Below are 24,737 nucleotides of genomic sequence, written 5' to 3'. Positions count from 1 at the left end.
TGATGTCCCCAAACCAGTGTCAAAACTGCTCTCTGAAAGATCCCCAAACCAAGTCATTAATCAGATTTTCAGTTCTAATTAATTCCAAGAACCTTTTGTGTGCTTTGCTTCACCTGGGAATCCACCGTTTAGTTTCCTTTGGCTTCTAGGTTCAATAAATCCCTCAAACCTGGAGCGAGTCCCTGTGAGATCAGCCATGATCTGTGTCTGAGCCCCCCCTGCACCCTCCCAGTCTTCATTTTGGGTGTGTGCTGTGAGCCCTGTTTGTTTGAAGCCAGCCCAGAGCTGCTGGGAATTCACTAGCCCCAGCAACCCTGCTGCTTGCAGCAAAATGTTGGATTGGGCAAATTTTGTGACAGGAGCCATTATTTTCTCCTTTCCCTTCAGCCTTTTGCTGCTCACCTCAGCCTGGCTCCCAGCCTGGCAGGGGCCACCTGTGCGCAATTCACATGTAGCTCTCTTTCTGAGGGCTCGTGTCTGCTCTCGTCCTTTTTTATGTATCTTCACTTTAGTAATGTTTGGATGCCACCAAGTAGGTGCCAGTCTCTGTTCGCCTGAGCTCCGCACACAAACATTATCTTAGCCCAGAGGGACCACACTCTAAATGATAATTTTGGGCATGTGCTCTTCTTCCATCTAAAAATAGCATGTGCCCACCTCTGCTAGAAGTCACTGGTTCAGTGCAACAAGTCCTTGAGTACAGACAGATTTGGAAATGGTTTTCAGGGCTAAATGAGTGATAAGGTGCTTAATTGGTTGCACGTTGCATGCCACGGGGCGTTGCTTTTTTAGGGTTAAACCACAGCAGCCCTGTCAGATGGGCTGGGCTCACATTTGTCTAGCAGTATTTGTGCATTTCCCTCTCAGACGTAAGAAAAACTCTTTCGCTCTGCCCAGAGTAAAGTGCAGGGCAGATCCAGGCAGCTCAGCACAATTTATTTCCAGAGAAAACCCAAAGAAAAATATTTGATGGAATGTCCAAGATTTTCCTAAATTTGGAAGGTTATAAAAATGGAGACTTATGTACTATGATTACTAGCAACATGGGGTTGTGGATTTGAAATGCCCAAAATACACATGCAAATAAAATACAGATGTCATGGGCCAACTTCTGAGAAGGTAGCAACCCACCGTGCATGGAAAAACTCTTGTTTGTGTGCAGAGCAAAGTACCTGGGCATGCAGGGTCTGTTCTCTGCACACAGTGGGCAATGTGCTTGTGGGAGAAGTGCGTGTCAACAGGGAGCAGCAGGAGTGAGGACATGTTTTTGCGATTACTACTGCTGCTCCCAGCCTCGAAGGTCACACTCACCACTTGAAAGAAGCCCAAGCAAAGCCTCCAGACAGGTGGGGGTTTGATGGGGGCTGTAGCTGAAGTGTGGTGAGTTGTGCAGCAGTGAATTAATAAGCTGAACAGGGGCTACAGTCCCCCCTCCCATAAATGTGTCTTCCTCTGGCTCAAGCAGGACCAAACGAGCGAGCCAGTGCACTCCCCTACTCCTAGCACTGCTGCATGTAGTCTTGCTTGCATGTCAGACTCCCAGGCAAAAAGAGCCAGGAGACTGTATTTTCCCAGTCTGGTCTGGACATGGTTTAGAGTGTCCATGGGTCTCCTCGGGGGTCCACCAGATTTCCTAAAAATCTCACACCGATGCTATGTTATAAAACCAGAACTGTAGGCAGTTAAGCTCCAAACCCAGCCTCCCCCGACCCTCCAGCACGCAGCTTTGGCTCTCAGTGTTTACCCGTGGTGTCCAAGGGACCAGCTGAGCAAAGCACATCTCTTTTTGCCCCTGGATAGACCTGGTGCCCCAAGCAGCAGGTCCCTGTCCCCAGGATTGGGCTGTGGCACACAAAATGCCAGGGCTGGATTCAGCTGGGGCCATGAAGGCCGATGACTCTGTTTTAATATGTTTTTGTGTCCTCATGCTGCCCCGCTGCCCCGAGAAAGTCTCATCCCGAGCCACAACATGTGTGCTTGGCCTTGGCCAGGGGGACAAAGGCGGGGGCTGGAAAAAAATCTCAGTGCAAAAAAACAAAACCCGAACTCAAAGTGGTTTATTTTAGGATTTCCTGTCAGTGAATGTCTGCTGAAAACACAGGAGCGAGGACAGGCATTATTTTTGGCAGCAAGACCCCGTTCCGAGAGACAAGGCCGCCACAGGAACAGCGCTGCTGACGGGCTGGTCTCCGGCTCTGTTTATTTTCGGCAGGGCTTCATCTGCCCTGGGCTGGGAAAAAGCAACCCTTGTCTTCCTCTCAGGGTGGATGAAGGCACCGTTCTGGGTCTGGCTTTTCAACACCCCAGCGCAGGATTTCACGGACCCGAATAATTAGCAGTAATTGAGGCCGCCGAGCTTTCCTTGGTGCATAGCTCACAGATGCTGTCATTTCCTGCCAGCCGCCAGCGCTGGACAGCAGGTGGATGTCTTAGGGCCGGCATATGGGCTGGCGCAAGCAGGCTTAGAATCATAGAATTGTTTAGGTTGGAAAAGACCTTGAAGATCATCAAGTCCAACCGAGGCTTGTCTCCTCCTCTGCCCCATGCTCCAGCAGTGCCCCAGGAAAGGGTCCCAGATGCATAAATGCAGCACAGGAGGGTTCGGCAGAGACAAAAATGACTCTGTCATCCTCCCCAACAGTGGCATCAGGCAGCCTGGGAGACACTGAGAGGGCTCCTCTCTCCATGGCGCCATAGGTACCCATTGATTTTGCAAACCTCCCGTTTATAGCTGCTTTGGACCCAGTGCCTGGTGTGCTGGGTGCTGTGCACTGCCTTCTCCTGCAGGACCCACCAGACCACAGAGCTGGCTCCCGTGTCCCTGGTGTCATCTCTGCACCTGGGACCCAGGTGCAATGCCTGACCACAAGCACTGGGGAGGGAATGACTGGCTTTCAGAGCACCGTGCATGCTTCGCTGGCATCAGCTCTTCTAGGAGTGACCTGCTTCTCCCTTCTCTCCTACCAGCACATCAACAACGATCACATCCATGGGGAGAAAAAGGAGTTTGTTTGCCGCTGGCAGGACTGCACGCGGGAGCAGAAGCCCTTCAAGGCTCAGTACATGTTGGTGGTGCACATGCGAAGGCACACCGGAGAAAAGCCACACAAGTGCACGGTGAGCTGGCAGGGACACATGATGCATCTCAGCTTAGCAAACAGGATGCCAGACTTTGGTGTCACACGAATGTGTGTGTAGACACAGGCACGGCTTCAAGTGGGGGTCTCCCAGGGTGCCTGCTGGCACCCAACTCAGGGCCAGTCCAGCTCTCTGTGTCCAGTTTATAGTTACTTGCAGGTTACACCCTGAGGACAGGGCAAGTGGTCAGGGAGGTTGGTAGAGGTGTTAGTGGGCAAAACTGAATTTCCTTGGGGAAAATGGGTTCAGCTTTAACACACAGATCAAGACTGACTCAGAACAAGTCACGTAAGGTGGAAGACCAGCCAATTTATTTACTTACATCCAAAAAGGAAATCCAGTAACCCCACATGGCGAGAAGCCACCTAACCTTGGTCGTGTCTAACTCAGCACCACCCAGTACTGCTGCTGGGGCTGCAGGTTTCCCTCATCCACTTACCTGAGTGCTCGCAAGCATCCTTGCAGCCTGAGTAGCTGGGCCAGCTCCTCCTGCCTCTGCTCTCTTAATCCAGAGGTGAGGTCAACCCCTGGCTGCTTAAACCGCAAGAGTAGCTCAGTCCCCAGACCTTCTACATGCAAGCATCACTGTGCCTAGTGTTAAACACTGCCTGAGGAAGAGTATAGGGTGTTATTTTGTCTCAGCCCTGTCAGTGCAGGCTCCTTCAGCACATGGGAGAGCTGGACTCCCCTCCTCCTCAACCTCGAGATACTAAAGCCCATATCTGCCCTCACACAGGGAGTCTCCCACAGCACTGCTGGCTGACGTGGGGCAGCCAAGGATGCCTGGTGGGGTGGGGGCACAGGAGAGAAGTGAGCTGTGGAGTTTAGTGGCTGTGGCCAACTAGTAGGAGAGGAGAGGTGTTCACAATCTCTTCCACATATGCTTCAGCCCTTTATCCTTCTGAAGGTCTATCTCTGTCTTTTGATATCCTCTGCTCCCTGCCTTCTCCTTCTGCCAGTTTTTCATGCCTCCTCTGCTGTCAGTATTACACCGTTCCTCTCCCCAGAGTCTCAGGGATGAGTCTCTCTTTCTGCTCGGCAGATGTCTGAGCCCTCCTCCCATATCTTCCTCCTCTTCTGCTCCATTAGTCACTTCCAGCCCTGCTCCCTCCCTGGCTTCGCCCCAGCTCCTGCTTACAAATATTAAGATACGTATGATTTGCTTGCTGCATGACTCCTTTATCAATCTTCCAGCCCTGTGTTCGTTTAATTTAGAGCATAAGCTCCCTAGGGCACCAAGCCATGTCCTTTGTTTTAATCTTCTAAAGCACTTTGCCCAGTTCCAGTGCTTTACCTATCTTCCTTAAAAGTATCAAGGAATATTGATGGTTGGTGTGCTACGAAGTAATCGTGAGGGAAAGTCTAGCCCTGCCCTTGCAGGTAGAGGGACTCGGAAGACAAAAAGCAGCCGGGACTGTGTCCTCTTAGTGCTGTAATGGGGCAGGAAAAAACACTGCTGCACAATCCTGCCTCTTTCAAGCCTCAACTGCGTCACAGTGGAGCGATGCCAAGGCTGTGTTTGAGTGTCAAGTCATCCTCTGCCTCCTGGAGAACTGCAGCCCCTCCGTGTGCGATATGTCGCAGGAGCGCTCCCCAAACTGGAGTACTACCGGTTTCCCATTGCCTGGGGTACACGGCAGCTCTGCAGACGGTGCCCTTCTTTGGCAGAGCATTCCTTGTCCAAGTTTGGCAGTGATTTTTCAAAGCGCCATTTGTTTCAGACAAGAAGTTTGTGGTGTACATAAAGCTCCAGATGAGCCCAATGGCAGCCTGGGATTTGATCAAGGATTATTTCAACAGATGACAGCCAGAACTCCCACTGATATAATCAGATCCACGCGTAAGAGAGGGAACAACTGCTTTGAACATGCACAGGCCGCTTTGCTGAGAAGCTCTTATTTGAAAATGTGGCCTCAGTACTTCTGCTCTTAATAACTGCGTTTTCATTTCAATTTCCAGTAAAACCAGAATGGACACGTGAGTTGCCTTGTGCTGAGTTCCCTTTGTTTTCCAGCAAGTGGAATTATGTATTTCAATAACTGTAAGCGACTTGAGTCTGCTTGCACAGGGCAAGAGAAGAAAGGGATGTACTGTGCTACCTCAAAGTTGTGGCATGTTCTATGGGCCAAATGTGTTGATGAAAGTTGTCTGAGGAAGAGGAACTGGATCCATCCCACTTCGGCAAAGCTGTGGAAGGAATCAGCTCTTGCAGGATGCTCCTAATGTCCTTGAAGAGATCAGGTTATCTCAAGAGAGCACAGCAAGTCTACCCTATGTCCACCATCCCTATGCTAGACCTTAAAGGGAAGCTTAAGTAACCCTACTTCTTTTCCAGCACAACAAAGTTATATGGGATCAGCCTGTGCCAATGTGCTTCATGGTTCCATGGGCTGCATGTTTGCCTCGCTCGTTGGCAGTGCAGGCGCGTCCTGCGCCCGTGAGCACAGGGAGACAGGTACGGTTGCTATTGCATGCAGCTGCCTTTGGCCTCTGCCCAAAACAGCCAGATCTCTGGACACGTAGGACCACTCAGCCGCACACAGGGAAATCGAATGCTGAGCCATGGCATGTCCTGTCCTGCTATGACACCAGTTTCTTCACTGGCCAAGACTCAAACATAGCAATGTGAAGTTCTGTCACATCTGGACTGAACTTGTAGACATGCTTAACTGATCTGACTAAAATGCAATACCTTGCAGCTTGCATACATTACAACAGGAGGGGCTGCTTGTTGAAATTTAAAGTGTGTTTAAGGTGCTGGCATAGGAAGTGCAGCACGGGCTTTCAACACTCCCAGCTGAACAGCGAGTGCAGCATCCAGCTACAGGTTGGAAGGGAGCCTTGCATTTCTTAAAACCTCTTCCAGTGTTTGTAAGTTCCCACTTGTTTCGTCCAAGAGCGTTTAAGACAGCCTCTTTGGTTTGAGGTGAAGTCCTCCCATGCTACAGACAGGGCAGGTGCAGGGAGAAGCCTCCAACCCAGCCAGAGTGGAGCGTGGCAGGAATCACATCACCTGAGACCTCACCACGTCTCCCAAGCTGCTCCTTCTCGTTGTGTGGGCAGCTGGTTTCCTTCCAGGAGGAAGGTTCCTGGCCTGTTTTGTCATCCAAAAATCCATCTGTCTCCAAGATTGAGAGTCTTGTTTTTTAAACTGGTAATGTCAGATGGCCTGACCACAGCATCCTCCGAGAGTAGACCCAAGCTGTAATTTGGGAAACTTCAAAGCTTGCTAAATTTCTGCTTGTGTGTTAGAGAATGGTCTGGCCTTACCAGCGCTGGTGCTAGGGAAGTTACAAGGCTGGTCAAACTGTCAAGAAGCCATCAGTTGTCTGGGTGGGAAGGAGAGGGCCTCTGTTCCTGAGTGTGTTAGCTGCAGCGGAATGGCAGGAGGGGGTAATAGAGCCCTGGGAGGAGTGGAGGGGTGTTCAACCCTGCTGGAAAAAAGAGTCTCTTGTTGAAGTGTCAGGTGGGTACTGAGCAGCACCTTAAATATGACTCACTCCTGAAACTCTCAGCCTGCCTAGGAAAGCGAATTCTCCCAACAAAGTGGATGTTGTTCCCTAAAACACAAGCCCTTTAAAGGTAAGAAAAAAAAAAAGAATGAGAAACAGATGAGAAGGGTTTAGGCAGGGGGAAACTCAAATTTTTCTGGTTAATTAATCACTCCTCTCGTGTTTTTTTATTTTAGTTCGAGGGTTGCTCCAAAGCCTATTCCCGCCTGGAGAACTTAAAGACACACCTGAGGTCCCACACTGGAGAAAAACCCTATGTCTGTGAGCACGAAGGCTGCAATAAAGCTTTTTCCAATGCCTCGGACAGAGCCAAGCACCAGAACAGGACGCATTCCAATGAGGTAAGCCTGGGCTCACCGCAGCTCAGCAGAGGGCTTTTTTTTTTTTAATTTTGCTGACAATAAACATACACTTTACACACTGAACTCATGTAAAAAGCAACCTACTGTAATGAGAGGTTTTTCTTATTTTTTAATGGGATTTATGTTGCTGTAGAGCCAGACCACATTAGCTTTATATTTATGAAAGCCATGTTCAAAATCATAAACAGATGTTAAAGTATGCAAACTTTTTAATCGGCTTTGGAAATTAAAGCAAGCGTTTTCCGAATATATAATTTTTAAAAGCGCAAATATTATTGTACAGTTGTGCATGTGATGCATAGTATTACTATGGAGCAGACTATAACGGCTACCCTGGATTCTGACGCTCTGGAATTAATACTGCCTCCATCGTTTGATGTACAATGATAGAGTACAATGCAATGCTTTGTTAACCTTGGCTAATTAAGACCCACTATTAGTAGTTGGGGAGCAGAGGAAATTGCCTTTGTTGTAACGCATGTGATGGTCTGTTGCAATCAACCACAGCCGACAACTGAAATTTATATTACCACCAATTAGCCGACAGGGGAAGAAAAAAACAACACTGAAGTTCTAATAGCGTTTTCAGCCATGAAGAATTCAGTCTGTAGCCTAGTTTGCAACAGTTAAATATAAACTATTGGAGAATGGAACACAATTGCCACGGATGACAGTTTTTTAAAGCGATGCTGTGTCTACAAAGGGCTTGTTGGGAGTGTTTCTATCTCTGGCATAATATCAGTCAGTGATAACCAGAGTTCTGCAGGTTTCAGAGATTCTGCTGGAGTCAGAATAAGGACTCAAAGTCTAGGATGCCCTTCTGTGCTGTGTGATGGTGAGATGGACCCAATGAATGACCTGGATCCCGCTGTTACTTGAATTGCTTTGGATAGGAACACAAATGTCAGGATTGTCCTTCACCAGTGAGCCATATTCACACTGGCACTGCATAGTTTGGGGTTGGTTTAAGGCTACAAAGACCTTGAGGCTAAAAGAAACCAATAAGACATGCAACTTCTCATCTGCTGGGCAACCTGCATTCCCAGAAACTGGTGTTTGACTAAAACATAATTTACTCTCTGTAAAGGCTTCTTCTTCTGAAAGGTAGGAAGTTGTGATTTAATTTCATGTTTCAGTTATTAGAAATTGGTTGTTTTCAGCCCTGGATACCTTCACTGCCTTCCTCCAATACTGGATCCAATATTCCTTTCATTGTTGCTATTTGCCCCCCATAACACTACAGTATGAAGTCACTCTCCTTCTTCTTTCTTATAAGCTAAATAAGTTGATCAAACCACTGAAGATTCCCATTACTGCAGCATTTTTTCCCGTCCTTAAATCAATTTTGTGTCTCTCTTCCATCCCTAAGGATTCTGATGTGGATGAATCAAGACTCCTAGCACAACTTTCAGTGCTGGATACAGACTCCCCCTGCCCAGTTTGTGTACAGTGAAGCAGTATGTGAGCTACTTTTTGCCCGTAGATCACTTGAGCTTGGATCCCTAGAGGTTTTCCAGGATCACTTCTAGGCAGGACAGAGTCTCCCCTTCTGCTGGGCTAGCCAGTGTCCCATGTTCTTACATGTGGAATTTTGGCTTTCGCTTTAGTATTAAATGCCATTTCTTTGATGGGTTCAGTTTCCCAAGTGACCCAGATCAGGAGCTGCACTGGCTCTGGAATGACTCCCTTGGACAGACTTGAATGTCTGCTCCTTTGGTTCCCATTGTGCAAGAGGGTGAGGCTGTAGGGCAGGAGCATCCAACTCCTTGTCTATGGTGGACCCTGATCTAATATGCTGACATTTGGCACAGGCTGCATGCAACAACACAATTTAAAGATTCATATAGCACATAGGGATTGACGCTCTGCTGTTGCTTCCCCTGGAGGATGCCAAAACCTTCTCAGGTGCAGAAACAGCATAGCCACTAGTGAAGGAGTGGTACCAGGCCAGCTGAACCTTATATGGGAGCTACATGGTACAGTATGGTCTTATATTTTGAGGTCAAGCTCACTCCTGAACTGTTGTTCAACCCTCCTTCATGTGACAGAGGCATGCCCTGAAACTTATGGAAGATCTGTAGGCTGCGTATAATGGCTCTCGGGGCTGTATCCTCTTTTTGAAGAACATATAATATGATCCTTTGCAGCAGATGAAATGCCTCATGGCAAAGCTCTTTGCACTGAGCAGCAGGCCCGCATGAGGATCCTGCAACCAGCTGTGGCCATGACCAGTGGGTTAGCAAACCTTGGCTCACAAAATCATATGGATGCAAATCAGGAGTTTGTGGCTGTGAGTATTTCCCATTAGCCATTGGTAACTCTACTGTGGTTCCTAGCTACCTACTAAATATTTTCCTCTCCTCGCAGTGTTTACTTGGCATACACCACAGTCTCAGAGCTAGTCATCCATGTTTCCTCTAAGGGGGAAGTTCCAGGTTCCCTGTATTTGTCTCTTTCATTGTGTGACAGGACATAGGTGTATGGTCCAAACATGCCAAAGTTCAAGGCTGGGGATATATTACTATACTGGATTTTGTCTGATTGTTGAAATGTCGTGTGCACTATTTTATTTTAAACTTCCGGTGACTATTTGAATCCCTTCAGGGGATACCTTCAAAGTTTCTCCAGCGAAAAGAGTTTTCATCCTATGACTACTCTTCAGTGCATACACAAAGAGTGGCACAAGTCCATGGCTAGCTAAAGGCTCGGAGTGACATTTTCTTCAGCTTAAGCTAAACAAGGGTAAAATGCAGAAGTTCAATGCTGCTGAGTTCCTGGGGAGGTCTCCAGTTCTTCCACTCTGAGTATCATGCTGTATTGTGTACAGGCGTAGAAGGGAGGCATCTGATATACCCAAGCTGTTGAATTTGCTAGGGCATCCACTGCATTAGACATCAGTATTTGGGTAACCCAGAGGGTACATGAAGGCATGCCAATGAAACAACAGTTGTGCTCAGTTCAGTTGCAGGAGATAAGGCCTGATGAAGACGATGGTTGTACTCTGTCTGCTGTCCAAGGAATGTTGATCATGTTACCCTAATTACTGCTGTCTGAAAAATCAGAACTATTGGGCCTAAAGGATCTTTATAAAAAGTCCTTAAACTATTTAATCTAGGTTTTTTTAGCATGTTTGGTGGGGGTTCTGTTCTTTAGAAAAGGTTTTAATAGCAGCAATAATATTTCTGTAATGCCTCGTCCAAAAGGTTGCATGAGATTTATAAACAAACTATTTTACTTTTTGTGTTTTGGTTTACCCAGCTTTAAAATATATTAAATATTTACCTCAGTGGGGTGTTACAAGGATTTAGTTTGTTCAAGTGATGTGCCAAGATCAGTCCAGAAGCATGCTTTTGAATAAAAAACAGACTTTATTTGGTTTTCATGTGATGATGCTGGCTTTCTGCAAAGCATATATATATAATCCTTTTTTTTTTTTTCACTGAAGGTTCTGGATGAAATTACAAAACAGATAAAACGATGAATTGGAATGGTCATTTTGGGCAGCCTTCAAACAATATGTCTCTGATTTTTTTCATGGTTCTATCCCAGTGAATTGGCAGAAAAATACTTAGAGTAGCTGTGAGGCTGCAAGCGGAAGTTGTGATGAATTCAGAGCTTCCAGTGCAGCAGCACCAGTTCAAACAACTGTGGTGCTAATACACTTTGGAATTGGAAACTCAATAAAAAAAAAAAGTTAAAAGAAGAAAAGTATCTTTTTGCTGATTTCAGTTTTCAGAAGCGTGGCTTCAGCCTTGTTTTCCTGTGGCAATCAATGATTCATGAATTTGGGACTAGAGTGCTATCGTCTGAAAAAAAACATTGCATGCCTGTGGTTTGTTTTGCACAATAACAGATTTCAAGGTGACAGGTGCTGGAGTGGTATGATAGATTGGGCAGGGTGAATCTAGTCTGGCTTGGTTTTGCTAGAATTCCATCAGCCAGAAGGTCCCAGACACTTTCTTGGTGTAGACCCCACCTTAGCAGAGAGAATGTGTTATGGCCAGTCCCCTACATCACCTCCCTCCCATCCGTAATCAGGAAACATTCCTGTGGCCACTCGGGCAAATACATACATGGGAAAGTAATATTAGGAAAGTATTTCATGAGTTCTTAGCTGTCTTTTAATCCAGCAACTGAAAATAAGGAGTTTAGCCAACATCAAATGACTGGCCAGATCTGTGTGGATCGGCAGCAGCCCATATATCACATCTTGGAGATTTCAGTCTTACAGAATCCTGTGGAGCAGATGCTCCACATTTTGCTGCTGCCAGCTGCTACGCTCATTGTATTTTCTTGGCCCATACAGGGTATATGGAATATCTGGGCTTGTTCTAAATATAACACAAGATTTGCTTGTATTGACAGAAACCCTATGTCTGTAAAATTCCTGGCTGCACGAAGCGGTACACAGACCCTAGTTCCCTCAGGAAACATGTCAAGACCGTGCACGGGCCTGATGCCCACGTCACGAAGAAGCAGCGCAATGATGTTCACCCAAGGCCACCTCCGCTCAAGGAAAATGGGGACAATGAGGCAAGCGCCAAGCAGAGCAGCAAGGTTTCGGAGGGGAGCCCCGAGGCCAACAGCACCACAAGGAGCGTGGAAGATTGCTTACAAGTTAAAACGATAAAAACGGAGAATTCTGTGGTAAGAGCAGTTGCTCTTGACAGAAATGACACAGCCCCTGATTTCTCCAATGCAATGGGGGCGTGAAGCTTTTGCATGCCATTTACCTCTCCGAGCAGTTGCCCTTCACCTGCCAACACCCTAGAGTTCAAGTTCAGAGATGAAACTGCAGGTCAGGGCACAGTCCAGTACATTTTGCACCGTTCTACGCAGCATCACAAATTCCCACCCTCATAGTCATGCCTCACCTGATGCCCAGTGTTGAGCTTGGTCTCCTTGTGCTGTGGAAGTGGGTAAAACTCAGTGTTGTGGTCAAATGAGCTTTACCTACCTCACCAATTTAAATTGAGCAATGACCATAGGGGTCAGATTGATGTATTCTTCTTGAAGCAGAAGTCCTGGCTCAAGCAGTCCCTTTTCTCCTTCTCCCTGCACCCTTCAATGTTTTTCTTTCCAAGCTGCTGCTGCACAGCAGTTTTGCTGGCACAATTATTTTTGTGGGCTGTCTGATGAAGCCAGTGGGGGATAACAGGAGCTGTTTTATTTTTATTGGGTATCTTAAAGCAAGTTCAATTCCTCAGTCCTAGCCACCATACACAGAAGCATAGAATCACTGGGGTTGGCAGGGACTCTTGAGATCATGAAGTCCAACCTCCCTGCTCCCAGCTAGAGCAGACTGCTCAGGAGTACATGAGTTCAATATATGACTCCCAGCAGCCACAGAAAATTGTAGTGGGACGACTGGGCAGGGGAGTGAAACCAGGAATAAACATGGAAGCAAGGCTGTGGTCCACGGAGTATGGGCTTGCAGTCAACCATGATCATGATTTACAGCCTCATGAGTGGTCACCAGCTGAAGCAAAGACCATTTAACAGCCTTTTGGCCATTACAGCATATCCACAGTAGACAGTAGGCCAAGGGTGCTAACTAGGTGTGTATGGTGATGGGCCCAAACATATTCAAGCCTCTTCCACCCCATGCAGAAAGCCCACCTGCTCCTCAGCCACTGTGGCTGGTGGAGGAGATGCATGGGGCATTGCAACACACAGATTACTTTGCCTTTTAATGTTTCTCTTCATGTTCATACCCAAAGTTCTGCTCTGCTGCACCAGCTCACAGTGGGGTGGGGTATGGCCTGGATACAGCAGAAAAGACCTTCACCTGCAAAGGAGAGTGTACACACAGTCCCCAAACTTCTCACTAGAGCTGAAAGGACTTTGAGCTCCAAAATACATATTTTCTTGATTTGAATCCAGGCTAAAAGATTGTTATTCCTGTGAAACAACATGCCCTGGAACTACAAAGATTTTCAAAAAAAAAAGGTTAAGGGATGTATTGCTGGACAAATTACTAATGAGCAGCATGTTTCAGTTAGGAAGGAATTGAGTATTTTCACATCCAAAGTGTCTTTAATTGACTAAAGGAACAGTTTTACTGTAACGAGGCTCTGTATTGGATTACAAAAACTAAGTGTGAGAACCACTGGACAGAATGACCTCTCTCCAATATTCTTCCTCCATGTGTCATGTTTGTTTTTTTTCTATGAAAACACAGACACAATCACGGCTCCCCACCCCATTTCTCCCGAAGGTGCGGGGTTGTTTTCCTAGGGCTGTGCGCTCCCAGGGTTGCAGCCAAGCCATCTCACTGGCGGCAGCGCCTTGGGTTAGATATTCCTCTCCGCTCTTCTCATTCAGCACTGTGTACTTCACTCACTTCACATCCAACGGGCGGCATCTGACCTGGTGGGCCCACTTCCAACTCCTATTTCCCGGTTAAGGTCAGGGTGGTGGGAAGGGCGAGATGCTTCACTGGTTCCCATCACTCTAAGGCCCCTTATTTTGACCCAGCTTTGGGTCTAGTCCCAAACCCACAGAGACTGGTGGGAAGTCTTTCCTAGGAATTTTTATCTGGGCCCCCAAAGAGGGATGGCAGGGAAGAAGGGGGTACAGGAGAGAGGGTGATGCTGGCAATTTGTCTTGTATTCTGCACTCCTCTCTTGCTCCTTTTACTAACATGATCCTTTTTGTCAATGCTGTCTGTGTCCTAACAACTTGTTCTTTATTCCCACTTACCCTTCCTTACTCTACCTTCCTAAGGACAGTCGGTACTAAGGTGAGCAAAGAAATCCTTTGTATTAAAATAGCTGGATAAAGCAGTCTGTCTCCTGCAGATCTCCTGTCTCCAGCTAACCCACACGGGCTGGAGGCGGACACGTGTGGAGCAGTGGGGAGGGACAGGGGATATTTGCCGGAGTGCAGAACGGGGGAGGACACAGTGCCCAAGGATTCCCTTTGCCGCCTTTCTCCCAGCACCCCAACTTGCCATTAAATCCTGGGATTGCAAACTCCGTCATCCCAATTGAAGGACTATGAGGCCATCAGAGCCAGTCAGCCCTGCCCATGAGGGCTGCTAAGGAGCAAAATAAAACACGGCATCACCCTGCACTCCCACCTTGGCCTGGGGCAAAGCACGTTGCCTTTTCAGCGCTCCCATTTTTTGCTGGAGCCTGGGCCTCCAGCAGAGAAGCCAGGCATCCTGTCTGGTAGCAGCAACAGCTACCTCAGAGCAAGTTCAGACCATTTAGTGTCTGCTGCAAATGTGAAATGCAATTCCTAACGTATATAAAATAAATATTTATGGTGCTTATCTGCCTTATCTGCAAGTGGGAGTTTGCAAACAGTGAACCAGGTTTTTATCTGGCTGGGAAGTTTGTCAGCTAACCTAATTATATGTTACAGTATTTTAAAGACAGAAATACATTGTGTCTGAAATACTTAGGCCTTGATCCTATGTTAGATAAGCCACTGCTTGATGCAATATACCTTGCACAACCAGGTAACATACTGCTTTTCTTCGAGAAGCATCTGTACTTAATCTTTTGGAGGAACAGCATCTGGTTTCTCTCCATCCTCCAGCTGATCCCACCATAGTTTTTTCCAGCTATGAGGTGCTGCCCTGACCTCCTCCCACGAGGCATGGTGCCCCTGCCCCCTGGCAGAGCTGAGATTGCGCAGCAGGGAAGGGTAACAAGAGAGGGAAGAGCCTGGGATATGGCCAAATATGTGGGGCCTGCTGGGGATGTTGGGCTCCTGGTTTCTTTCCATCCATGTTTCCACCTGCCCAGCTCATCCTCTTTTCCTTCCCCAAGATGTGTCAGTCCAGTCCTGGTGGCCAGTCGTCGTGCAGCAGTGAGCCATCACCCCTTGGCAGCACCAACAACAATGACAGTGGAGTAGAAATGAACATGCACAGTGGAGGAAGTCTGGGAGATCTGACGGCGTTGGATGACAACGCTCCTGTTGTGGACTCAACGGTCTCATCTGGTAATTCAACAGTCAGCCTGCAGCTAAGGAAACACATGACGACGATGCAACGACTTGAACAGCTCAAGAAAGAGAAACTCAAGACAGTTAAGGATTCCTGCTCATGGGTGAGCCCAGCTCCACAAGCCAGAAACACCAAGCTGCCTCCCATCTCAGGAAACGGTAAGCCTTGGACCTGGGCCATGTCCTGTAGGAACCCTCCAGAGTTTGACTCTGGTTTCATAACCAAGAGTCTGCTCTGGAGGAGGATCATTTCTTATTGCCTCAGAGTCAGCCCTTGCTGGATAGCAAAGACAGGTAAAGTGGAAAGCTTGGGCGTAAACACAGCCATTTGGTGATGTGCAACACAAACCCAGATGCTCAATGCTACAGAGCTATGAAGAGAGTCCTTGTTTCTGGGCTTGCCCAGGACTCAGCTACAGATGTCCTCACTGTCCCAGTGATAGCCACAAAATTTCTTGGGTTTGTTCCAGCAGTACCAGTTCCCCAAGGGCTAATGTGCCTCTTGGGAGATTACTGTAGCACAGCAGCAATCCAGACAAGCCCTCTGTCCCTGATCTTGCTGTGACAGGCCTTTTGTTACTTCAAGAGCTCCTGGCTGTTGCCTACAGCTTCATATGCTAGTTTTCCCCTGGCTAGGGATTCTTGATGAAGGCATTTTTATGATCCCTTCATTGCTTCTCTAACTTTGTCAAGAAGGCCCAAGGCATGGGGCCTGGGTTATACTAAACTTCAGGGTTTAGTACATCGGAGCTTCTTGGTTTACTCTGGGAATAGCCTTTGAATATCAACTTTTGGGCTCTCAGCCTCCTATTGCTATGCATCTGTCCCAGTGAGCAGCTGTGGTTGTTGCGACATGCAGTCCCCTGGGCACTGTTCACACCAGTGCTACTTTTTTCCTACTAAGAGAAGCCTGTGTGCAGGAACTTCCTCAGCAGCTGAGCATCAGAGGGGTACACATTGCAAAGGCACTGCAGCAGGGACTTATTCTCTTCTCTCCCCACCCTTCTTGCTCTTTGTGTATGGACACAGAGCTGGAGATGAAGCTTTGAATTCGCTGACAGCAAATGAAATTCACTATCGTTCCCATAAAACACTGAGGGGGGGGCTTTGTGTGTCTGCATTCTGGCACCAAGGACACTACCACGTGGAATTTCTCAGCTAACTAAACCTTTTCCTTCCCTGCAACCTTTCTCTCAGGCTCTATTCTAGAAAATAGTGGTGGTTCTTCTGCTACACTGCCTAATCCCAGAATAATGGAGCTGTCTGTCAATGAGGTTACAATGCTGAACCCACTCAACGAGCGCCGTGATAGCACAACAAGCACCATCAGCTCTGCCTACACCGTCAGCCGCAGATCATCAGGGATCTCGCCATACTTTTCCAGCCGCCGTTCCAGCGAGGCTTCGCAGCTTGGACACCGTCCCAACAACACGAGCTCTGCTGACTCCTATGACCCCATTTCGACGGATGCCTCCCGTCGGTCGAGCGAGGCGAGCCAGTGCAGTGGGATGCCAGGTCTGCTGAACCTCACACCAGCTCAGCACTACAGGCTGAAAGCCAAATATGCCGCTGCCACAGGGGGTCCCCCTCCGACTCCCCTGCCGAATATGGAGAGGATGACCCTGAAGAATAGGATCTCACTTATGGATGGACCAGACCCCACCTTGCCCTCCATCCGACTCCCTCCAGGCCCCAGGCGTTGCAGCGATGGTAACACCTATGGCTACCCATCAGCTGCAGCATTTCCCCATGAGGTGCCAGGCAACTGCACGAGGCGGGCGAGTGACCCAGTGAGGAGACCGGCCGGAGACCCCCCAGCCCTCCCACGAGTTCACCGCTTCAACAGCACCAACAGCATGAACCCTTTCCATCCTCCACACCCCACCGACAGGAGGAATTTCAGCCTCCAGAGTTACGGGCGCTCAGATGGGAGCCTCCCCCAGCACACCTACTCGCCCCGGCCGCTGAGCATCAGCGAAAACATCACCATGGAAGCCATGTCTGGGGAGGCAGAGGCATCCGTTGGAGACGATGACATTATGCTACCAGACGATGTGGTGCAGTACATCAAATCGCAGAGCAAGGGGACGGCAGCTGAGAGCACTTCCATGGGGTACAGCAATGAAATGCAGAGCTTCCAGGGAAGTGGGAAGCTGCAGCCTCCAACCTTTCCTGGCCAGCGTAGGATGGCGGTGGCTGAGGCGAGCATGAGCCACTTGGGACCCATGATGGCAGAGTGTCCCATGAGCTTTGATGCTTCATCAGACATGAATAAAAATAACATGCCCGTCCAGTGGAACGAAGTCAGCTCGGGTACAGTTGATATGATGTCCAATCAGTCGAAGCAGCAGTTTTCACAAGGGAACTTAGCAGTGGTCCAGCAGAAGCAGAACTTTGGTCAGTACCAGAACTACAACCAGCAGCAGATGCAGCTGCCGGAGAACAGCATGAACGTAACACAGCAGAGCTTTATGCAAAGAAATGTGGGCATGGATGGGCAGAGGCTAAACTGTATGCAGCTGCGGCAGCAGCCAATGAGCCTAGGCCCTGGTATGAACCCTGATCTGGGCTTGCACACAGGGTATAACCAGCCTCATCAAATGCTGAGCCCCAGCACAATCAGTAGCAACCCAAATCAGATCTCTCCTTCTTGTAGCAGCATGGCAGCAAAATCCGGACCGCACCTTCACCCTCAGCAAATGGACATGGTGACTGACCCTTCTTTAATGGTCGGCAGCAACAATGAGCGCACAATGCTGGGCCAGGTCATGCACGAACCAAGTCAACAGAGCTACTCATCTCAGCCGACCCACCTGAACTTCCCCATGGCTCAGGAGGCCTTTCATGAGCCCATCATGACCTCCAACCAGCCCAGCTTTGACCCTCAGCAAAACATGATGGGCTCAGCTGCGCAGCCATATCCACCGGGCATGATCCAGCCTCGTCCTCCACCTGAGCCAAGCCCAGCCAGCAGATCCCGAGGCCTCCGCACCGTCCAGCAGCTGGGCTACATGAGAACTCCCCACCCCACAAACACCATCAGCCTGGGCCAGGAGGCGTCGGAGGCCGCACATAAAAGAACCAGCGACATGTTGCCGGCACCAGCCCAGCAGTGTGCAGATGGCACAAGGGAAAACAATTTGATGTACTATTACGGTCAAATTCACATGTACGAACAAAATAGCAGCTTCGATAATCACACGGACTGCCGGGTGAGACAGCAGCAGTGTGCGCTGAACAGCAAGCCGGCCGCTCTGCCGTCCCCAGGCACAAACCAGGTGTCCAGCACAGTAGACTCACAAGGTCTTGAGCCACCCCAGATAGATTTTGATGCCATCATGGATGATGGGGACCATTCGAGCCTGATGTCAGGAACCCTGAGCCCCAGCATCCTGCAGAATCTCTCCCAGAACTCCTCTCGCCTGACGACTCCACGAAACTCTCTGACACTGCCCAACATACCCGCGGGAATAAGCAATATGGCGATAGGCGATATGAGCTCCATGCTAACCACGCTGGCAGAAGAGAGTAAATTTCTAAACATGATGTCTTAACAGTTAAGCACAAGGCCTTAGCACTATCCAACGGGCTATGTGTGAAGCAGTTTTATGAATGTGCTTTTCAAAAATAATCTGTTTCAATAGAGTAGATTTTTTATAAGTATTAAATACATTAAAGGGATTCAAAATGAAAATTTTTAAAAGTGTCTGTACAGAATTATGTAAACTATATCCAGGCAGTTCAGCACCACAAGGGTGCACCTTTAGTATTATTTTTTGGCTTGATTTCCCAGAGCACTGAATGGTATCACCACCAAACTAGGAGACTGCATGAACGTGGTCAGAGATGAAACCTTCCCTCCCCAGCAGTCCTGTAAATAGCACTCCCCATCATTTTCCGTTAGTTGTGTTTGCAAAAAATTCCATTTTCAACCCACCCCAGAAAGAAATGGGAGGATGTGGTTTTGATCAGAACAAAAGCCATACTATGTATTCTGCTCTGATGAGAGTAGGGTTTAGTTAGGTCTCCAAACTAGCCCTCTGCCAGCAGTATTGTTTGATATCGTAAATACCTTTGTACCTTGCAAAGAGCATTGATTCCAAACAGCTTCTCAGCAAAGTGCCTTACCATGCTTTCGTGTTAAGTAGCCAAGGCCTCTCTTCCTTTAAAAATCAAATATAGTGTATTGCCAGAAGCGTATATAAAATGTACATTTATAAAAACATAGTGGTGTTTCTGAGAAAACATTGGAAAGACACATTGATGAGACACATAAAAGGTGAATGCACACTTTGATCAGATGTGTTTACAACGTGGTTTATATCATGTGCAGAGTGGAGCAGAGGCCTGGGAACAGCAATCACTGGGAAATAATCCCCCGTGGCAGGAAGGCTCCGGCGTGCAGACTGACGCACACACACATAACTTTGCACCCTCTGAGCGTCGTGACTTTCTGCAGGGGCCCCACATGCATCTTTAATGTCGGGTTTCTGAAGCACGCATTACCATATCCCTGCGCAGCTTTGCAACGGCTTCACTTTCTGTTGGGTTTTTCCCTGGTAAGGCGCTCACATACAAAACTGATGGTGATGGAGAAACTTTTACGATTGTTTCAGCCCAGTCTGCGCTGTGGCAGGGTTGTGGGTGCTGGTTTATCTGGCCAGGGTTTGTCTGTGGGATGTACTTCATGCAGGGCTCTGCCTGGGCTCCGTGCACACCACCGGCGTGTGGCTGCACCCATGCGAGGCCAAGCGTGAGCTAATACACCCTGCCCTGCAAGGAGCTTGTTGGCATGCACCCAGTGCTGCATCAAGGTGTCCCACAGCTTTGGTCAGCATGAAAAGAGCTGCTGTATCAAAAAAATATACCATGGACAATGCAGGGCGTTAGTTTGGCTAGTGCTTTGTGCTATGGTACATAGCTACTCTTTGTACCCAGCCTGGTTCAGCTCAGAGCTGCACCTGCAGTCTACATGGTAGGAAAACATATGGATAGTCTCAAAACAGGTACTTGAGTCAAAGTAGTAGCTTGGTCAGTGAGAATCTCTTGGAAAATTCCTTGGGGAAGAGATGGGAGGAGCAGGGCCTCTCAAAGCCAAATCCCCCACCAAAAATAACTGCTTGTAATAATGATCAGCTGTTTCCAGCCCGGTCCCACCTGGCACTGAAGTCAATCTTAGTTGCATTATTTATTTTTACTGTCATTAGACAAAAGGGTAGAAGTGGTAGGGTGCATGTACTTGGACAGGAGGCCTTGCTTAACTTCTGACTGCGTTGGACAGGGACAACTCTCCTCATCCTGCTCGCATAGCATCAGGTACTTTGTGCCCCGTATGTGGAAGGGCAGGGGACAAGTGTGACATTGCCCTGCAGGTTCTCACAGTTTGACCAGACAAGCATCTGCAGATTTTCACTGTCTCCTTCCCGTCTCCAGTCTCCCCGTCATACCAATGTGATGTTCTCTCTTGTGTCTGACTCTGTTTCCTGCATGGAACAGCGGCAGCTCTAAAGGTGCTTTCTGGTGTCCCTGCTTTCCTTTTGCACAAACTGATGTCAGGCTCACTGTTCCCGACATGACCAGGGACTGATGTGAAAATGCCACATGTTACCTCCAGGCAAATTTGGCAATATCAGATACGCCAGCAGCCGTGGTCAGCAGTGGTGGGTTGGGACAGCCCTGCTGCCAGGTAGCCCTGGGTATGGCTGGTGCAGGGAGGTGCTGCTTGGCATCCTGCCATCTCACCCATCCTCATCCCACGTGCAGAGGGTGTGTGCAGGACGTTCTCACCCCTACCCTTCACCCTCTGAAGCCCTGATGACTCCTGCTGATATCCAGGGTGCATGAGGACAGGAAAGCAAAGCTAGGTGCCTGGTTTTGTGTCTCCCGTGAAAGGTGTGTTCAAAGGGATAGTTTTATAGTGCACTGTATATATTCTTCTGCAGTTACCGACCTTGCCCTTTCCTTTGCATTTATGAAAGAGGGCAGTGCATATTTAAGACACTGTATGTTTTCCTAGATGCTTGGAGTACAACTGGGCATCCCTTGTGCTGAGGTGGATCAGGCCTTCGTGTGTCCTTCAACTGCTAATCTGATTTTTTCAACAGCTGCATAGGGCAACGGTGGCTACTGAGTCACTCTTCATGGATATCTCAATAGCAAAAGATTAAATACAAAAGCAAAACCAAATCTCCAATGACCTGAGATTTCTCAGACTTTCCAGTGGTGGTCTTCCTTCATTTACTGAAAAAGTATTATAATAACCATTCCAGCACTGTATATATTATGTATAGAAGACATCATTATTAAAGTACTGTAGGTGAATTGTTCTGTCAAATTTATATCTTAAGAACATTTTTAGCTGTTTTCTACATCATAAGAACGGAGGTAACATGCTGAACCTGTATATAAACCTTTTGTACATTAAAAAGTAATTTTTTTCATAATTCCTTGTGCCTGTTGTTATTGCTTTTTATTGGTAATGGTGGTTGGTCTTGGTCTGTCATTGCCACACCAACACAGTCAGTTGGACTCTGGTAGTGCTTAGAAACAGCCAGTGAGAAGCTGGATGGGCCTGGTGTGTGACACAGATGTGCAATGGTCTTGCCTTGAAGAGCTTCCAGTCAACAATGGCATGAAGGTGGCAGAAAGAGAGGCAGCGAGGATGGAGTGCTGCTGCAAGCAGAGCCGTGCTGCCCAGGTCTCTTTCACTGGCCTCTTGGCAGAGGTGGCTTGAAGGAGGATGACAGCGCAGCAGGGATAGCACAGGAGAAGGGCTTAAAGCAAGCACTGGACAAGTTTGGCAACCAGAAGATTCATGGCAAAATGGCTCATTGACCATCTTAGTGTCCAAAAGGTGACAGAAATAGGACCAATCAACAGAGCCATGAGGGGCTATGACAGCAACTCATTGAAATTTGGCATTAGAGAAAGGAGAGATTAATCTGTCCACTATGTACACGATGGGAAGCAATGATGCGGTGAGCAACAGATACGTCAGTCATGATCCAGTTAGAGCCTGGTCCAGCCCATTGATGAGAAAGATGTCATTTGAGTGCAGCAAGAGTTATCTCAGCCACTCAAAAGACTGGTTTTCAACTTGGTTTCATAGAGGTGAGTTGGTGAGGACAGAGTTAAGAGCTTTAAGGGAGGGTGGGGAAGCTGTTCACAGGTGATCCTTATGGGCACAGCAATGAGTTTGGAATAAAAACAGCTGTAGAGCAAAGCAGTTGGCTAGTGAACCAGCCATGGCACCTGGTGCAAATGAGCCAGCAGCTTCATGCAGAAGTAACAGGTGGGGATATCCTTGTCTTCCTCCATGCAGGACCCCTGCTGAGCTGATCGGTAAAATTAGGTAAGTGAGACAAATCTTCACCTTATCATCAAGGTGCCCTCATAGTCAGTGGCAAGAAATTGGTATATCCCAAGACAGAATTAATCTGTGTTTTATACACATAGGATGGCGTGGATTTTCCTCTGAAAGACATCTGTCACTCTCCTCACTGATCACAGAGAGACCCCATGTAGACAACTTCGATTAGACACCTTCTCCAGTTGGGTGAGATAGCTGTCATGCTCCTGTGAATCTCTTGCACTGCTCTAATCACTCTCAGCACAGTCTGAGGTTGAGCCAGTGAACGAGATGTTGATTAATGTGTTAATGATCCTGTTAGTCCGCAAATCCATTGGATAAATATCACACCCTTCTGTACTGTCCAAGAATTACAGAAATTGTGTTTAAAAAAAATGCAGTAATATTATTAAAAGGAAATTGTTCAGAGTTTTTCTATTGACAAAAGGCTTTGGAGATTCAGATTAGCTTCTGCTTTTCTACTTCAAATAGTTAAAGTGAGTTTCTAGTCTAGATCAAATGCTGCTTTTTGCTGGTATTTCACTTTAGAGTTCGATCAGGTCACACCTCTGCCTGTGTAAGAACATATTTACTACTTAAACTGGGTTAACATTTCCTAGAAGCCCACCCGAGGTCATGTACCAGCATGTGCATTTTTACTGCTTGGCCATCCTGGAACAAGCAGGGATCAAAGGGCTCATTGCTCCAATTGTAAGTGGGTAATAACCTTCTGCAACAAATGCTGTTTATAAGCCAGAGCTTGGAGCTTATACTACTGTCGCAGCTTCGTAATATTCAATTAACCTTCTTTTTAATCAATTGTATCCCTTATGAAAACGAACCATCCTAACAAGTCTGATTTTGACATTCTTTGGTGAGTGTTACCTCACCCCACTCCCAGAACTAGTCGGGGCATAGGAGGAGAAAGATCGCGCTCTGGGTGAAACCATCACAGCTCTTTAACATTGCACTAATATCTCAGGTTTTCCTGGAGGGGAGAAAAAGCCCATAAAAGCTACTGTTGCTGGATCTGATTGCGCTACTGAGTACAGAGTCATTCCAACGGGTCTTTATTGCCGTGGTCTCAGTAGGGATGACATAGGAGCTCTTGTTCTTTACGAGCTGTTGGATCTACTTGGAAGAGCATACGTGTTGTAAATAAATGGTGTGTTTTATATTATTGGAAGGACAATTTATGACCAACCAAGGCCTCTTGCAGACGGCTATTTAACTTGTAAGTAAAATGACCTAACACTTAAAAAATTTAGAAGATAAAAACAACCTATGTTGTGGCCAATATACTTATTTGTCCTTGATTTATACTTCATGTAAAACTTGAAATGGCTATATTAAATATGTTTGCTGTAAATGTGAAATTAAAAAAAAAAACCAAAGTGATGCTTTCACAAACACTGAGGGTCTGTGACTACTGTAGCGTCCTCCAATTGCACTAGCACCTCTGATTCATTACACAGGTCCCTTCCCCTCCCTATTTCCATTTTCCCCTCACTGGCCTGTCAGGCAGATATGTATGGGGCACGGTAGCCTGCCTGCTGTCAACTTTGAAAGAGCTGTTGCACTCAACTACAGTGCACTTGCTGGAAATGTCTCCCAAGTATCAACAGCTTACTGAAAAGCACACTGTGGCTGTTATATCTGTCACTCAGAGGCTACTTTGCCATCGCACCTTTGCCATCATTTGTAGGGTGGTATCAGCAAGGAGCAACAGGCATGGCAACACACCCCGAAAGGCAGCTTCTGCACCAGGAAAAAGAGCATGGGGCTACAGAAATCTTTGGTCTCGGTTGCTGTGGCTAGCCTTAACTCTTACTCGGTACATCCCAAGCTAGTCTCCACAGAGAAAGGACATTTGAGGAAGGACTCAAAGCAGCAGCTTTGTCTGATGCTCCGAATGCCTTCTAAAGAAGTCTCTCTTTCCCTTTCCCTTTCTATCTCTTTCTCAGTTTCTCTGTTCACACTACAGAAAGTCTAGAGATAAAGACAACCTTCACAAATATTCCCTCTCTCCCTGCCTTTTCTGTTCCTCTTTGGAAAGGACCCGAGAGTGCTCTGCCCATACAAACATCCTCTCTGCCAGGGTTTGACAGACAGACAGTTGCATTTTTTGACTCAGGAGTGTGAGGAACGGCTTTCCTGACACCTGCAGAGGGAATCATGCGGAAGAAGAGCACACATTTCACAGCTGGATGTTGGCCAAAGCACTGAGGTTCATGCCACAGTGCAGTGGTCGTGGTTAAAATAGATCAGATGGAATGAGGAGAGCAGCAGGGAAGGAAGAAAAATTCTAAACAAAGCAGGGGTAATTTTCTTCATGTCTTTGTGTCTCCCACCTGCAAAATTTCAGGGGCCATGGGGAGTTACTGGCCATGACAAAAGCAAAACAAGGAAGTGTTGCTTATG

The 24,737-nt window shown here is 47.6% G+C and overlaps 1 protein-coding gene across 4 annotated transcripts in view; it reads left to right on the top strand.

Moving 5' to 3' along the window:
* Positions 1–21,399, top strand: part of GLI2 (GLI family zinc finger 2) — a 197,891-nt gene extending 176,492 nt beyond the window's left edge. For 3 of the 4 annotated variants that reach the window (XM_086751117.1, XM_086751118.1, XM_086751120.1), the window contains 5 exons: positions 2,968–3,117; positions 6,827–6,991; positions 11,378–11,659; positions 14,791–15,127; positions 16,166–21,399. In XM_086751117.1, coding sequence (XP_086607243.1) covers positions 2,968–3,117; positions 6,827–6,991; positions 11,378–11,659; positions 14,791–15,127; positions 16,166–18,522 — 3,291 coding nt within the window. In that variant the 3' untranslated portion in view covers positions 18,523–21,399. The remainder of the gene's footprint in view (positions 1–2,967; positions 3,118–6,826; positions 6,992–11,377; positions 11,660–14,790; positions 15,128–16,165) is intronic. The other variant, XM_086751119.1, reaches the window with a different exon arrangement.
* The last annotated feature ends 3,338 nt before the right edge of the window (positions 21,400–24,737 follow it).

This window comes from Chlamydotis macqueenii, chromosome 6, assembly GCF_036417535.1.
Source record: "Chlamydotis macqueenii isolate bChlMac1 chromosome 6, bChlMac1.mat, whole genome shotgun sequence".
In the NCBI taxonomy this organism is placed as follows: Eukaryota; Metazoa; Chordata; class Aves; order Otidiformes; family Otididae; genus Chlamydotis; species Chlamydotis macqueenii.
Note: the sequence above shows the minus strand (reverse complement) of the source record. Positions and strands in the feature narration are given on the sequence as shown.